This window comes from Acomys russatus, chromosome 21 (genome assembly GCF_903995435.1).
Source record: "Acomys russatus chromosome 21, mAcoRus1.1, whole genome shotgun sequence".
Taxonomy (NCBI): domain Eukaryota; kingdom Metazoa; phylum Chordata; class Mammalia; order Rodentia; family Muridae; genus Acomys; species Acomys russatus.
The window spans coordinates 41,586,328-41,602,119 of NC_067157.1; the positions used below are offsets into that span (position 1 = coordinate 41,586,328).

General features: G+C 40.2%; 1 protein-coding gene across 1 annotated transcript in view; it reads left to right on the forward strand.

The window, feature by feature from the left end:
• Window positions 1–383: 383 nt before the first annotated feature.
• Grm1 (glutamate metabotropic receptor 1) overlaps window positions 384–15,792 on the forward strand; it is a 384,350-nt gene continuing 368,941 nt past the window's right edge. The window contains exons 1-2 of the mRNA XM_051164140.1: window positions 384–516; window positions 1,932–2,946. Coding sequence (XP_051020097.1) covers window positions 2,247–2,946 — 700 coding nt within the window. The 5' untranslated portion in view covers window positions 384–516; window positions 1,932–2,246. The remainder of the gene's footprint in view (window positions 517–1,931; window positions 2,947–15,792) is intronic.

A 15,792-nucleotide genomic window follows, 5' to 3' on the forward strand; every position in this document is an offset into this window, starting at 1 on the left:
ATAAATACACACATTGCACACATTGTTTTTCTGACTATGCCCTTTATTTCAGAGAAAAAAAAATATCAGTCTCTAAGATAAATGCAAAGAAAGAAAACAACTCCCAAAACAGCTTAGGAGCCCCTCACTCTCCTGGCCAGATATTACTAAATATCCATGTGCATCGGTAGCTTCTTTAAGTCCTCTCAGATAGATAGTACAGTAGTGGAAAAATTATAGCTCCTGAATTCCCTAGTTTCTCCTCCTCCTCTATCAAATGACTGGTTTTTATATCTAATAGATATTAGACAAACCTTGGGTGACCTGCTTTTTTTTTTTTTTTTCCCTTACTTTGCCTCCCTCCCTCGGTTTTTTTTTTCCTCCCTTGCGGTAAAATAGTGCTGAAGAAAGAGGGCACTAGTGTACAGCCCAGATCTCATCCTTGCACCATCTGTTTTGGAGCTGAGGTGTCTGCGAACCGAGGGCAGCTGCAATCCTCTGACCTGGGGACCAATAGCTTTGTCTACCTCGACTCAGGTAGGTCTTGAGTACAAACCCCAAGCTGGCTCAGATGAGCGAATATCTTCCTGAGGTGAAGCCCACCCCTAAAGGAAGGTACTGTTCTAATCTATCGGATTTCTTCCTGGATCCAGGAGGATCTTCGTTTATTTATCTCTTTGAGTCCTGCATGTCTGAGAAGCTGTGAGGAGCGGTGGGCGGCTGGCTTGATTCCCCCCTCCTCTTTTGTGCCTTTCTTCCTGAGCTTTCACTCACCGCCTGCTCCTGCAGCCCCCTTTTCATCTTGACACTCACCTTGAGAAAGGGATCGGGGAGGGACGGGAGAGGGAGCCAACTTCAGCCCCGCAGGTGCCTCTACCCCCAAAGCAGTTGGATTGGAGTATAAACCTGCAGAACAGATAGGCGAAGAGAATGAGGGTGGAGAGATGCTAGGGAGGCGATAGAAAGGGAGTGTGTGTGTGTGTGTGTGTGTGTGTGTGTGTGTGTGTGTGTGTGTGTGTGTGTGTGTGTGTGTGTGTGTGTGTGTGTGAAGAATGTGAAGGAAGAAGATAGAAAGAGGGAGGGGAGGTCTCGGATTTGCAGGCGCTGCACGGAATTGTGCCGCCTCATAGCTCCGAGCGCTGTCCAGGGTTCTGACCTCGGGGTGTCTCAGGCTGATGTGCCAAAGGCGACCCCCCATTCCTTTCTTCCATTTCTTACTGTGATGCAAAGGTCCTAGGGTTCCCGATACATAGGCGGATGCAGGATACCCTCCTCTTCCCCAATCCCATCTAGAAAAACAAGTTACCTAGTGCACTCCTCCCTGAATATCTACAGTAAGCCTTACTTCTTAGGGGGTGCAACATACCAAACCCATACCAAACCCCAACACAGGGAGACTACCAGGCGTTGCCTTAGTAACTAATATGGTCTTTTCACAAGCTGTCGCATTTACATTTACTACTAAAATTGCGTGTCAGGGTCTCTTCAGCTCTAAGTGTTAAAGTAAAATGTGCTTTCATTGTTTGCGTTGCTTTTAAAAACACTTCTACCTTGCAAAGAGTTCCCAAATTTTCTTCTGGGAAAAAGTTGATCTTTTCAAATCCAGGAAAGTTCTCTTAGGTTAAGAGCTTAGCTCCTCCCCTCTTCTCCTCTCCCTCCCCTTGCCGTCCCCATCACCCGAGAAAACTTGCTAGGTTTGGAGGAACTGAAAGGGGACCTGAGGCTGGAGGAGGGGGCGGGTCAGCGGGCTCCTCACTTCTCAGGACTCTGAGAGCATAGCAAGCAAGCCAGGTACAATAACCCTTTAGGCATTGGTCAGAGCTGCCTCCCTAGCTGTTTTTGAAGGCTGTGTTGGGGTGAAGCGAGTGGGACAATATTTAGCATCACAGACCCCAGAGTTTAAATACAGTTTCTCCGGTAACTGGGCCTTGACTTCCCTCTTTCATCATCAGTGTCCAGCTCACGGCCACTAACACGCCGCTCACTGCACACCTGATCCACACACCTTCGGGCACCAGTGAAAAACCGCGACTTGATTTCCTCTAAGAACGCCCCCAGGGTGTGGGAGCGGTCGTGGAGGACCAGCAGGAGGAAGAGGAGGGGAGAGAGGCGGCAGAGGCAGAGGAAGCGTTGAACCAGCTGTGTTAGCCAAAGGCACCAAGCGGTGAAAAACAGCGGCGGGCATCTGGGTGATTCGCGCTGGGAACCTGCAGGCGGGACCGGCGTGGGAACGAGGCTGGCCCGCAGTGAACCTTGTTGTCGCCACAATGGTCCGGCTCCTCCTGGTTTTCTTCTCAATGATCTTTTTGGAGATGTCCATTTTGCCCAGAATTCCCGACAGAAAAGTATTGCTGGCGGGTGCCTCCTCTCAGCGCTCCGTGGCGAGAACGGACGGAGATGTCATCATTGGAGCCCTCTTCTCAGTCCATCACCAGCCTCCAGCTGAGAAGGTACCCGAAAGGAAGTGTGGGGAGATCAGAGAACAGTATGGTATCCAGAGGGTGGAGGCCATGTTCCACACGTTGGATAAGATTAACGCGGACCCAGTACTCCTGCCCAACATCACTCTGGGCAGTGAGATCCGGGACTCCTGCTGGCACTCTTCAGTGGCTCTGGAACAGAGTATCGAGTTCATCAGGGACTCCTTGATTTCCATCCGAGATGAGAAAGATGGGCTGAACCGCTGCTTGCCTGATGGTCAGACCCTCCCCCCAGGCAGGACTAAGAAGCCTATTGCTGGAGTAATAGGCCCTGGCTCAAGCTCTGTGGCCATTCAAGTCCAGAATCTTCTCCAGCTGTTTGACATCCCACAGATCGCCTATTCTGCCACCAGCATAGACCTGAGCGACAAAACTTTGTACAAATACTTCTTGAGGGTGGTCCCTTCTGATACTTTGCAGGCAAGGGCGATGCTTGACATAGTCAAGCGTTACAATTGGACCTATGTCTCCGCAGTCCACACGGAAGGTAGGCACTATATTTTGGAAAGAAAACTACCAAGAAAGCCAAGGAATTATATGATTTGTGTCCAGGAGCACAGTGCATGTAGTCCCTTTTTATTTCTAGCACAGCGTGAAGCTGACTTTACCCTTCTGAGTGCACGCCCACCTAGGCATTGCTTTTTATCTTCCTCCCCTAGTAATTACAGTGCAGTAAAACCATATTCTAGTGTGTTGCTGGGGGTAGGAGTAGAAAAGCTATGGGAACTGCGTGTAAAGGTGTCTAGCAGAAGATTTTACTTACAGATCTTAAGGTGGTTTGCATTCATAGTCTGAGGTTTTTTTTAGGTAGGGTTATGGGTCCAAGGTAAAGGTACCGTATTTCCCTTCAGTGAACAGTCAATGGTTTCTGAAGGTTAGCAGGCTCATCAAAGTGAATAATTCACACACATGCGCACCCCATTCCCTACCTTCTCCTGTGGTTTTGAAATATGAGCTTGTAAGTTTTATCTTGTCTTAGCCAGCCAAAGGTATGCTCCATTGCCGTCCTGTGTTCCTAGTCATACACACACACACAACTTCCCAGGCATGAGGGCATGCAGCCATCTTCTTCAGGAAGTCAGAAAGGCCCATTTAAGTTCTGGAATACCTTACATACAAAAGTACATATTTTAAACCATTTGTAAATTTCCCCTGCCTTCATGTGCCAAAATCAGTGTCCCCTCCAAAAAAATTACCTTCTTTTGTTTTTGTTTTTGCTTTCTTCAAGAAATGGTGTTGAGAATGTCTTGCAGTTGAGTTGGGTTTATAGTCTTCAAGAGTATGACCTTGCTCTTCAGAATTTAGAGAGAGACCAATTATAAATCGCCAATAAAAGGACAGCAGATATCAGATTTAAAATGGATTTTAAAAAATAAAGTAGTTTGACCTGAGGTTAAAGCTTTGATTTTTCCCCCCCAGAATATTATAGATATAAATTCTTGGAAACTTTTTACATAAAATATTTTCTTTACTATATTCATCAAAGTGTATATAGAGTATTGGGTAAAATGAGATTTTTCAGTTCATGAATTCTAGCTTCCCCAAAGGGTTTATAAGAAAACTGAGCACATGGGTATGAATTAACTTTTAAGATAACAATTTACAAGGTTTATCTGTCATGAAAAAAAGCTTGAAAACTATTGCATTCATATTTCTTAAAATCAAACAGTAAAAGAAAGGACATAGATATGGTTTCATTGGAAAAATGCCCAATGTTCAGTTACTATAGTGGTTGTAGGCTCTAGTTAATATAAACAAACAAACAAACAAACAAACAAACAAAAATATATATATAATGATTCTTGCTCCTGAATCATTTCAGTGATGTCCTTTCATACCTCTTTTGAGCACAAACTCATTGTCCTTTAAACCAAAAAATTTTAATTCAGCAGTTGATTCTTTACATTTTAAGGTTTAATGCTATTGTACTGTGTCTGAGTATTATAGTTTCTTCTAATGTCTAGGTAGAGCCTGTTTAAAGCACAAATTAAAGTGTGTGAAATATCAGCACTGGAGAGGTTAATCAACAAGGAATAGCAAAACCCAGACTGTGCTTCATTTGAATAATTAATATTCCTACCTCTATTGACCTTAGTAATTGGCTACCAATATCAGAAATATGGGTTCTTTCTTCAGGAGGGAGTGATAATCCATCATTTTTGTCATAGCTTTATCTTCCATATTTTATTATGTTTTACTCAGGGGACGAAGGCACTAGGTGATCCTCCTCTCTTAAATCTGGGTTCCAAAAGCATTATGTTGTTAAAATAACTGATAGTCATGGCTGTCTTCTGGCAAGGGGATCATGTGTTGGAAATGAGTTGGACCTGGATTTGCTGGTTTTGTTGTGGAAGTACCTACCTCGATTTCACCTGTGTATCAATTTGGGTGTCTTTGTTTCCTTTCTGCTTAATGATTGGCATTGTATGGCAAGAATGGTGTTCTCCACAGCATAATCTATTCCAGGCTGCATCTTGATCACAGAACACCATAAGAACCAACTTTGGTGTTTATTTTATCACAGGAGATCACACCCTTCACTTGGTCATTTAGATACACTGTATTTCTTCTTTTTAATGGGAATTGGTTTATCCTCTTACAACACGGGCCACCAGTGAAAACCAAATTGCTTTTATTTTCTTCTATCTCCAAAGATATTGTGTGCGAGCTCCTTTGTGTGAGCACCAACTGAGTACTTATTTTTCCTGAGGCTAAGCCCTCTGTTTTCTCAGGGACTGTGGTTGAACTTCCTTGGTTCACATAGTAATTTTCCTGTCTTCAGATTTGATGGAGTCACATACTGGTGAGAATTTCCTGTTAAGAAGCTGTGAAGACCCCATACCAGGGCTGTCTCTGCCATCTGGGCACTATTCAGCAAGGGATATTGCTTAGTCTTAACATTCAGTTTGGAGCTTAGGAATTTTGGGGCCTCCAGCAGCCTTTACCTCTCCTCTTCTTTCTAGCCTAGTCACTCACTAGTGAATTTACCATTGCTTCTTTTTTCTTCCTCTTTTTTTTAAATCAGGAACAAACAGTGCAGTTCACATCGGACATAGCCACACTAGTATAGTTTAATTTCTATAATTAATTTTGATAACTTTAAAAAGCACAGGATGGGGTGTCTGTTCATTGTCCCAGTTGTATATTAATTTAGTACTTTCTTTCACATTGAAATAAACGTTGAGGTATTTTCTGTTCTATTTTCACAACCGGAATTTAGCCATTACATTCTTATATGTGGCTTTCAAGCTTGAATTGTTTGTCCTAAAACTCCTCTCCGGGACAACTGTCACTTTAACTGACATGAGAGACCCAGGTGCACATAAAGCTCCTCCAGTAGAAGCTCCAGAAATGGTTCTTGAATGGTTCCTGAACACTGTGAGTCTGTAGAGGAAAAAGGGATATTGATACAAACAGACCCCTGTTTATGTATCAATAAAATTCCAATCCACCCTGGATGCTCACTTGAAATGTGTGTCTTTAACTATGTGATCCAGGGAGTACTAAAATAGCCACTTCTAAGAAGACTATCTCGGTCAAGGACATTTTATACGACTCTTCTGATAAAATGAAGATTGCTGGGCAAAAGTTAAACCAATCATCTCTAAAGGTTGTACAAACCAACTTTACAAAATAAGACTTTCAGGTAATTAAATTCAAAGCTCCGAGGAAGTTTATTAAAGAGCTCCTTGCGTCTGTGGCATTAACACGTTTTCTTTCAGGCTGGATTTATTTTCAATTGCTTTGAGACTTTTGCTCTTAGTGTTTGGTCTCAGGTAGGCAGAAAAGCAGTGATTTCAATGAAGATGTTCTCTCCTGCAAATCTCCACCTTAAGGTGACTTCTTGTTTAGTTAGGTGTCCATTGTAGTGTCACATTTTATTTGACATGTTTCTATACCTTTTTGGGGGGTAGGGGGAACGCTTCTTTTCAATATTTGATTTTTTTATTTTTCAGAAACATCTCAGGATTTGACATAAAATAATTTAAAATGTCATAGTATCAGAGGAAAATCTTTCTAAGTTGTAGATTCATAAATTAAGCATGATTTTTCTCACAAAATTATATATACTAACTTCGACTTCAATGTAGTACTGTCATAGTTCCTGCCTATTTTCCAGTATCTTTCCTTTATTGTCTTGACTGCAATCTACTGCATAGGACATTCTACTAATGAACTGTTCTATCTCATCATATAACAAGGAATAGTAGTGTCTTGAAAGATTATTTAGAGCAACAAATTAAAGACACCAAAGCTTCTCTCATTCTTCCCTTATTCAAGCTCCAGACTGTCTAATTGTGGTAAGTATTCTAATGAGATGATTTAGGAGTTAATTTTAGAAGCAGAACTGCACATGACTCTCAGTCCATTTTCAAAACACCTGAGACTGATGCCCTGAAGTTTCTAGCATTTCTCCCTCGATGACTAAGAGTCATTAGGGAAAACCCAGACTCCTCTTTTAGGTAAAATGTATCACCAGAGAATCCTCTCCTCATCAGTTCATTTGCTCATTGTTCTATCTTTTGATTTCCTTGTGTTTATTGCTGATTTCAAGGAGATCTTATACAAATTAATATCTCAAAAAAATCTCTTAAAATTCTGTGATATTACCCATACCAATAACTTGCTTCTTTCTGTCCTTTGGCATCATTAATTTGCGTCACTAAGACCAGCATTGTGCTCAAGGATAGAAATCTGATGTTGTCTTCCTTATAAATGTAAAGTTATTTTTCTTATATCTGCCTTTGTAACCTGGAAGTACATTCTGTGATGTTAATTCACCAGAGCACCTCAGCTCTTTGTTGTTGGGTGGTAATAATATACACTAAACCCTGAGTGAAATATCAGGTGTAAAGTCTTATATCCCCTCATCAGCGAATTACTTCTGGGATATTGTCTGGATTCACTTAGGCTAATGTGAATTGCTCTGAGAGTATAACTTTCCATTCTAAACCATACTATCTACCAGGTACACAAATAACTATGTGCAGTTTAAATGAAGAGCCATTGCAACTGATACTCAACTACACATGAACATTAGCTGCATAAAAACTGTAGGATTTTTAAAGGAAGTCTCAGTTACCAAGGAGTTTATAGTCTAAAGAGGGTGGAGCTGACCACATGTGAAAAAATCAACAGGCAAACACTAATCATTGCAGCTTAGACATTTGTAAACACAAGTTTATAAATGGTTAAGAAACACTGAAAAATCTTTTTGGTATAGTTATTAGCTGGACGTAATGAAATTTTGGCTCAGATTCCATCTTGGAATACAACATTTGTAACAGGTAGAGAAAGTGTTGAAAGTCCCTGACAGGAAAATAAACAGGTTTAATTACTTGGAGTGGCGAGGCTGGGCTAGGGACTAAAACTAAGACAGAAGTGGATTCTTCTCAGATTCCTTGAATCTTTATGGACATTAAGGACCAGTCACGAGGGATCTTGCAATGTACCAATTGGGTTTCAAGAAAAGCATGAGCAAACCATATTCAGTCGGATTCAAAGACACCTGACTTGAACCTGCCACAGCAAGAGAAAGGATGGAAAAGAAAAACAGAGAAGCGTGTTTTCATCTAGTCCATTCGCTTATGTATTTTATGCTCATGCATTAGTTTATTTTTTGTTTGGTTGGTGTTTTGGTTTTTCAAGACAGGGTTTTTCTGTGTAGCCCTGACTGTCCTGGGCTTGCTTTCTGGTGGCACAGGCCAGTAGGAGTTGCTGAAGGAGACAGAGACAGAGACAGGAGGAACTGAAGCTCACGACCCGCCTGGGTGCATTAGTTTTATTAGGCCCCAGCCTTTTGTGTTTAATGTTTCACAAAGTGAGTTTTGCAAACTATGCTATATAATTTCCAAGTTTCTGTTAGAGAAAGTGAACTAGGCATTTTCTTTGAGTACACAAAGTATTCAAACACACAAAGTAAATATCAGGTGTTACTTTGTGTCTGGATATAGTTTATAAACATATTTATTTTTACTCCAAACAGTACTGGATTGAAACCTTTGACTACTTCTCTTTTTCTTTTCTATTGGCTATATTTATCAAACACATTTTCTTCTTTTTTCCCCTCGAGACAGGGTTTCTCTGTGTAGCCTTGGCTGTCCTAGACTCACTTTGTAGATCAGGCTGGCCTCGAACTCACAGAGATCCTCCTGCCTCTGCCTCCCTGAGTGCTGGGATTAAAGGCGTGTGCCACCACGCCCGGCCTTTAAACCCATTTTCTAAGTGCAAGCTTTAATTGTCAACTTAATAAAGCCTAGAGTCTTCTGAGAGGAAAGCCTCTGCCCAAGAATTGCCTGGATTAGACTCACCTGTGTGCAAGCCTGTAGGGAAGTGTCTTGCGTATTAATTGATGTGGGAGGGGCCAGCACACAATGTCATTTGGTGAATATCTACAACCAAAGGTTCACATTATTCTGATTTTTACATTGGAAGGAACATTTCACCAAGGTTGTCAATTTTCACAGAAACTGTAATTGAAAAAGTAGACTGAAGGCAGAATATAAAGCCTTGTCAAAACGATCTTCATCTCACCCATCTGAGAGTATCATCAGATTTTGAATTTTTGTAGAAATATTTACTTATTTCATATACCTTTACAATTCTTTATAAATATCTATACTTTAAATTTTATCTTACATGAATTCTTTTTATTTTTATAGGAATATTAGCTTTCTTTACCTGGTGGCACTGTTATACCAAATGTGACAGTAATGTTTTTATAAAAAGAATTTATTGATCTAAGAAGAAACTTGGTGCTAAGAAAATGCTCAAGCATTGATTTTAGGCTTTTCTCTTTTGCTAACTTCATAGCCAATATGCTACTGATTCAGGGTAACATTGTTAATTAAAGCTAAATCCTTAAATAAGTCAAATAAAAGCCTTAATTGGAAAGTGAAACAAAATAATTTGGGGAACAGAAATTCTTTGGTTACTAATAACAGCTGTTCTTCTTTTAATGTCAGAATCCCATAGTATCCAGAAGTCACTATGTAGCCAGGCTGACTCAGAGTCTAAACAATCCCTTTATTTCAACTTTACAAGTGGTAGGAGAATGGGCACCATATCTGGCTTATTTCCTTTCTAAGGAAATTCACTAATGAACACATGAGCCAACTATGAAATCACATACTTTTCTGGGTGTTTGGTACATAACTTAAAATAACAATAAAAAATAGCAAGTGTTATCATTATTACTACTATTATTGTCATAAACATTCTTAAACTATTTTTAGTTTCTATTTAGAAGTATATTTAGAAGAATTAGAAATAAATGAGTAGTGATAGGCTATTGGATTTTTAAAAACCATATTTGATCACTTTCTGAAATAGATGTCCAAAGGACTATGGGAAATACTATATACCTTCATTTTGTTAATTTTTTAAAAATTTTTATAAACTAAAAATGATGCTTAATGTTATAGTACATACATGTAATGTAATGTACATACTAATTTACAGCAGTATTTTGTAAAACAGGGAGCTAGTATGCATATCTGCCATTCAGTTGCCTTTGTTAAAATTTGTTAAAAGAGACAGGAAAATTTTCTCAGTTCACCAATACAAAAGACCAGTTAATGGTATGTGGATACTTGGCTACAAGCCTAGAATCTGAAGATGAAATGAAATGAAATGCATGGTTAAAAGTACAGGATTTGGCATGTATTTCAGGAAACATTTTCATGTTTCAAATGTGTAAACTAAGGCCACACATGAATATGGATGATACACCCAGGAACATGGCATTCATTGGTAGCAAAGCCAGTAGTAATTTAGAGTTGCATAAGAGGTTTTTATTAAACCTATGATTATTTAAAGCTCACATGACCCATCCTTGTAGACGGTCTACATATGATGTTCTTTTTTTAAAAATTTTTTATTAATTTATTCTTGTTACATCTCAATGGTTATCCCATCCCTTGTATCCTCCCATTCTTCCCTCCTTCCCACTTTTCCTTATTCCCCTCCCCTATGACTATTCCTGAGGGTGATTTCCTCCCCCTGTATATGCTCATAGGGTATCAAGTATCTTCTTGGTAGCCTGCTATCCTTCCTCTGAGTGCTGCCAGGTCTCCCCATCCAGGGGACAGGGTCAAATATGAGGCACCAGAGTACATTTGAAAGTCATACCCCACTCTCCACTCAACTGTGAAGAATGTCTTGTCCATTGGCTAGATCTGGGTAGGGGTTTAAAGCTTACCTCCAGCTTCATGGTACTCAGTTAGGCTATTGCAATTAATCAGCTTCCAAGAGACCCTCTCTTGTAAATTCATCTTCATGGCTCAGTGCCACCTGTCAATGTCAACTCTTGTTTTAGTTAGGGATGTCCTTCGCCTTCACTCCAGCAGCCCTCTTCCCCGACCGTCTTAGCACCGTGGTATCACAAATTATGCTCTACTTTTGAACTTGAACTTGCAAATAGCAGAAAATCTTTGAACAACATAGTGTCCTTTCCAACTTCTTTTGTTCCCAAGTTTCTTGCTCTAGCCTTCCTCATAACCATGAAAGAGCCAAATCACAGCATTTTTGTTTTCTTTCTTTCTTTCTTTCTTTCTTTCTTTCTTTCTTTCTTTCTTTCTTTCTTCTTTCTTCTTTTGTTTAACTTGATCTGGCTCTGGTTTTACATCTGAGCTATTCTACTCTGGTATAAGTGCATATTAATCATCTTGTAGATGGGTAATCTTATGCCGTTGTCTTAGAGAAAGGAAATTTTCAGTTCTGAGTAGTTATTCAATATATTCATATTCTGAGGAAAATAGAAACCATTCACTATTTTTTTTCATTCATTAGAGGTAAAATGTATAAGAGAAACTCCCATAAGTTTATGAGCTAGATAAAATATACATACCATTATTGTGTCAGGCTTTCTACTTTCTCAAATTAAGAGTGTCTTAGCATAGATGTTGAAAAGGACTGTGGGAACGTTTTATGGCAGGGGTGTGAAAATTCAGAGAGAGGTATATCTTAATGACTTTCTAACATTAATCAGCATACCCAACACTATGCTTTCATAATAATCATATCTACTGACTGGGTCCATAAGTGTAAGCCCTTTGGTTAGTCAGTATGTTTCATAGCTCTTATTAACCCAAGTCAGTTTTCTCTGTTGTCTGATTTATTTATTTTTTGAGAAGTGTGGTCAGGCTGTCCAGGAATTCTTGAACTCAATTAATCTTTTGATTCCAGCCTCTTGAGTAGCTGAGTGCCTGCCATAGTTCACACTTTTTGTGTTGAAAGGGAATGGAAGGAATAAAAAAGCAATAAGCAAATGGTTGATAGAATTTCAGTAGAGAGCTGTTTACAGCTTACAGAAAAGCTTCTAAGGTGATGTTGGGTATTTAAATAGTGGAGACAATTTAGAATAGGCAAATTGAGTCCTCTGTTCCTGAACAAATAAGCAGACCACTTGTTATTTTCACTTTTTGTCAACAAATATTGCTTTGTTGGTGAAGAAGTCATGGCCAAATTTCTAAGTAAAATAAATGTCTAGTGGGCTCTTTCTCTGTGCCAGAAGTCTGCTATAGTGATTAAAGAACAGGGAAATAAAGACAGTAGTCCTATCTCACTCACCATGTAGTGATTGGCATTCTATTCGTATAATATGGTCATAGGAACCCATAGCAAGTAGGGAGGTCACAGAGAGGAGTGACTAGGGAAAGAGTGGGAAGAAGCATTCAGAGGGGCCTTGCAGTAGAGGTGACAACTATGATCCACTCCATAAGGAGAAGATAAGGAACACTGATACAGAATACAGTAGAAACACTGATACAGAATACAGTGAGTGCCCAAAGAGTTGATAATTATGAAGAATATGGAGAGGAGAAGGGAAGAAAGGCCTAGGTTGTTATAAGATACACTCCCTGAGCCAAGGAGTTCAGAATAAGGTTTTATTTCATCCAAACGGTGAACCGATGAAGGGTTTCAGATACAGATAAACCATGATGGTATTTTGGAACGATGGGCCATACAGCACTCTGGATGGTACAGTAAGCCTTGGAGTTAGAGAGCGTCCCCAAGCAGACTCCAAACCTCCTGAGGCCTTGCTCTTGACCTTTCCAGCCTCCAAAACTGAGAGGTGATTTACGTTGTTTAAAGCCAAGCACAGTGCTTCCTTTTCTTAATCTCAGCATTCAGCAGGCAGAAGCAAGTGGATCCCTGTGAATTCAAGACCATCTTTTCTATATAGTAAGTTCCAGGCCATCAAGGACCATGTGCTGAAAGCTTGTCTCAAAATAAATAAATAAATACATACAGTAGCTAATTATTTGATGTTGCCCATAAATAATCTAATTTATGGTATTTTTGTTATAGTAGCACCCAGGGGTTAAGATGACACTAGTATGGGATGCCATTTTCACAGTCCCTTTCCTGTCACCTCTATTTGCATCCAACCCTCTTCTCCTACGGCTTCCACAATGTCTGGCTTATCCAATCAGGGGAATAGAAACCTCATAACTTTTGCACTTCCCCCAAAGGCTCTCCTTGAGTGCCACCACAGTGGGGATCCCCTTGTTAGAGGTCTGTTTCCTGCTCTAGGCTTTATGTAGGTACTGGGGATTGAACTCTGGTCTTCCTGCTTGCACAGCAGGCACTTGAATGAGAAAGCCGCGTCACAGCCCAAAACTTTTATATACAGAAAAGCTGTACCGAACAGTGCCTGAGTGATCCTCAGTTTGGGCTCTTTGAGCGTGTATATCATCTCCCTCAGCAGGCTCTGGAACTTGCTCTGTGCCTGTGCTTATATGGTCTGTCCTGTGTGAGAGAGTATAATCGTGCCTGGACTATTCCCTTGTCCTTCCGCAGCACTGAGCAGGCCCCACTGTGGCCCTTTCTCTCATCCTCAGGAGAGACTGGATCTGTAAAGTGTTATTTCAGTTATGGACTCAGAGGGAGCATGCATTTTATCCACTGCCTAACTTTTTCTCTGGTTTCCTGGAAATCCTGGATCATAACTCCTTAGTCAGTGCTCTAAGTCACCCTGACCAAGACAACTCTAATAAAGGAAAGCATTTACCTGAGGGCTGGCTTACAGTTTCAAAGGTTTAGTCTGTTGTCATCATGACGGGAAGCACAGCCGCATGCGGGCAGACATGGTGCAGGGCAAGGGGCTGAATTTCTATATTTACATCTCTAGGCATCAGGAGGAAAGAAGGCCACTGGGCCTGGTTTGGTCTTCTAGTGACACATTTCCTCTAACAAGGCCACACGTCTTAGTGTTAATTCATTCAAGTAGACCACCCTTTGGTAACCAAATATCCAAATCTATGAGAGTATGGGGACCATTATCATTCAAACTACCACAACTAGCATTTGGCCTTACTGAGTGTGCAAGAAGGTTCAGCACCCACAATGCAATCCTTGGGCAGCAGAATTTACTATATTATTGTTATTAATTTATTATCATATTAGTTTATTATTATGATGACAAATTAAAAATATCTAATCATTCTTTATTCTGTCATAGATGGCCATGAATTTAAAACACAACGGGCAGGGGAGAGACTATGCATTAATGTACACAAGAACCGAATTATTCTTTGAGGTAGGGAGCTAGAAATACTACTTAGGAAACTGTGAAAAGATGAGGTTCATATTTCTTTCTTCTGTGATGGTGCGGTCTCAGGGAAAGTTCAGTGTGTGAGATCCTTGCTCTGCGATTTTAAAGTAAAATCTCACTTGAAAGAAATTGCTTATTAAAAAATGGAAAAAAATCAAGGGAGCGATTACTTTTTGAGGTGCTTATATTCTCCCTCTCAGCAGGTTATTTTTAGGTTCTCCGGGTGCAAAGCAAGGTACCAGCAGAATCCTCTCAAACTCTAGTGTGTTGATGGATCACCCGGGAGCTTGTTAAGCCACAGATTCTGACTTGCTGGCTCTGGGGTGGGCCTGAGACTCTGAATTTCCTACAGGTTCTCAGGTGCATGGACCACACTGCGAATAGGCCCTCTGGAAGCCATTTCTGTTGACAAGCTTTTGACAGTATGTACTTGCCTTCCCACACACTTAGGAATAATTTCCTTCAGAGACATCTATGTATCAAACGACATAATATTTGATGTTGTGAGTCTCTAAATTAACAAAAATGTCAATTTAACAACGTACCTATTTTAAAATTATATTAATATTATTTGCCTATTCATTTTTTTTACATTCAATGATTTTAAAAATATGCATCAGCTAATGTAAATAATTGCTGCATGTGTCCTTGTAGTTATCCAAATTTCTGAATACATGAACATCTCTTCTCAGGAGGATATCTTTCCCTGAAGTAGAATAGCATTCCTGGTCAGGTGTGAACTGCCGCAGGGTGAGGCTTCAGCTTGGCTTCATTCACTGGAGTATTCCCAGCAGGCACAGCAGTGCCTTTTACCTTGCATACACTTATTAAGTGTTCATCAGGGCTAAGTCAGGAGAGCTTTGTTTCCAATGCACTTTCTACTTTAGTAAAGGTTTTTATGATATCAGAGCTCCCATGACGTCGCATAGTTTCTTCCTGTCTAACAGTGTAAAGAAGAATGCCAGGAGGTGCCAGACTAGTAACTCAGTTTTCAAAGCCCAGAAACTTTGGAAGTATTTGCTTGTTTATTGAATTCTATATAAATAATATTTCTTTTAATTTTTTTCTTCATAAAAGTGTAACACAACAAAGAGAAATTCAATTACTGTCATATTTTGTGGGTAGATTCTTTTTAATATAGTATTCATCTTTAAACTTTCTCTTAATTGTGAAAAGTTTACCACATTTATTGTCAATTGAAACCTTTGGGTTTTCTTCTTTTGTATGAAGGTTGGTATGTGGTACCTTGCGTAGCTTAGAGTTGGTGCCAGTGAGCAGGGACAGTGTACAGTATGGAAAGACTGGGTTTCATACCACCTTCTCCAACAGATGTCCTCATGCCTAGGCAGGCCAGCTAACTCTTTTCAGTCTTCCTTTTCAGCTGTAGAGTCGGCCACACCCTTCTTCCAGCTTCCCTGTGAGAACTGGGGAGCACTGTTAAGCTTGTACTAAGCACAGTGATTTGCATCCCATTCTAATATAGCTTAATTATTATTTCCTCATTTTCTTTAATAATTGCTTTCTGGCTTCTGCATTTTCCAGGATGTTACAAGCAACTGCCACTGTTCAGCATTAATTTATAATGACAAGGTTTGTGTTGAACGAGATACATTTCAAAGTCTCTGGTTTGGAAACTTTGATATGAGGTGGCTTATTAGAGGTTGCATATAGTTGCTATGTGAGGCAAACCTTTTGTTGTAGCCTGCTTTTTACACGCCCCCCTGAGCCTCTCTTGATCATTTTTCCTCCATCTCTTCATATGTTCTGCCCACTCTC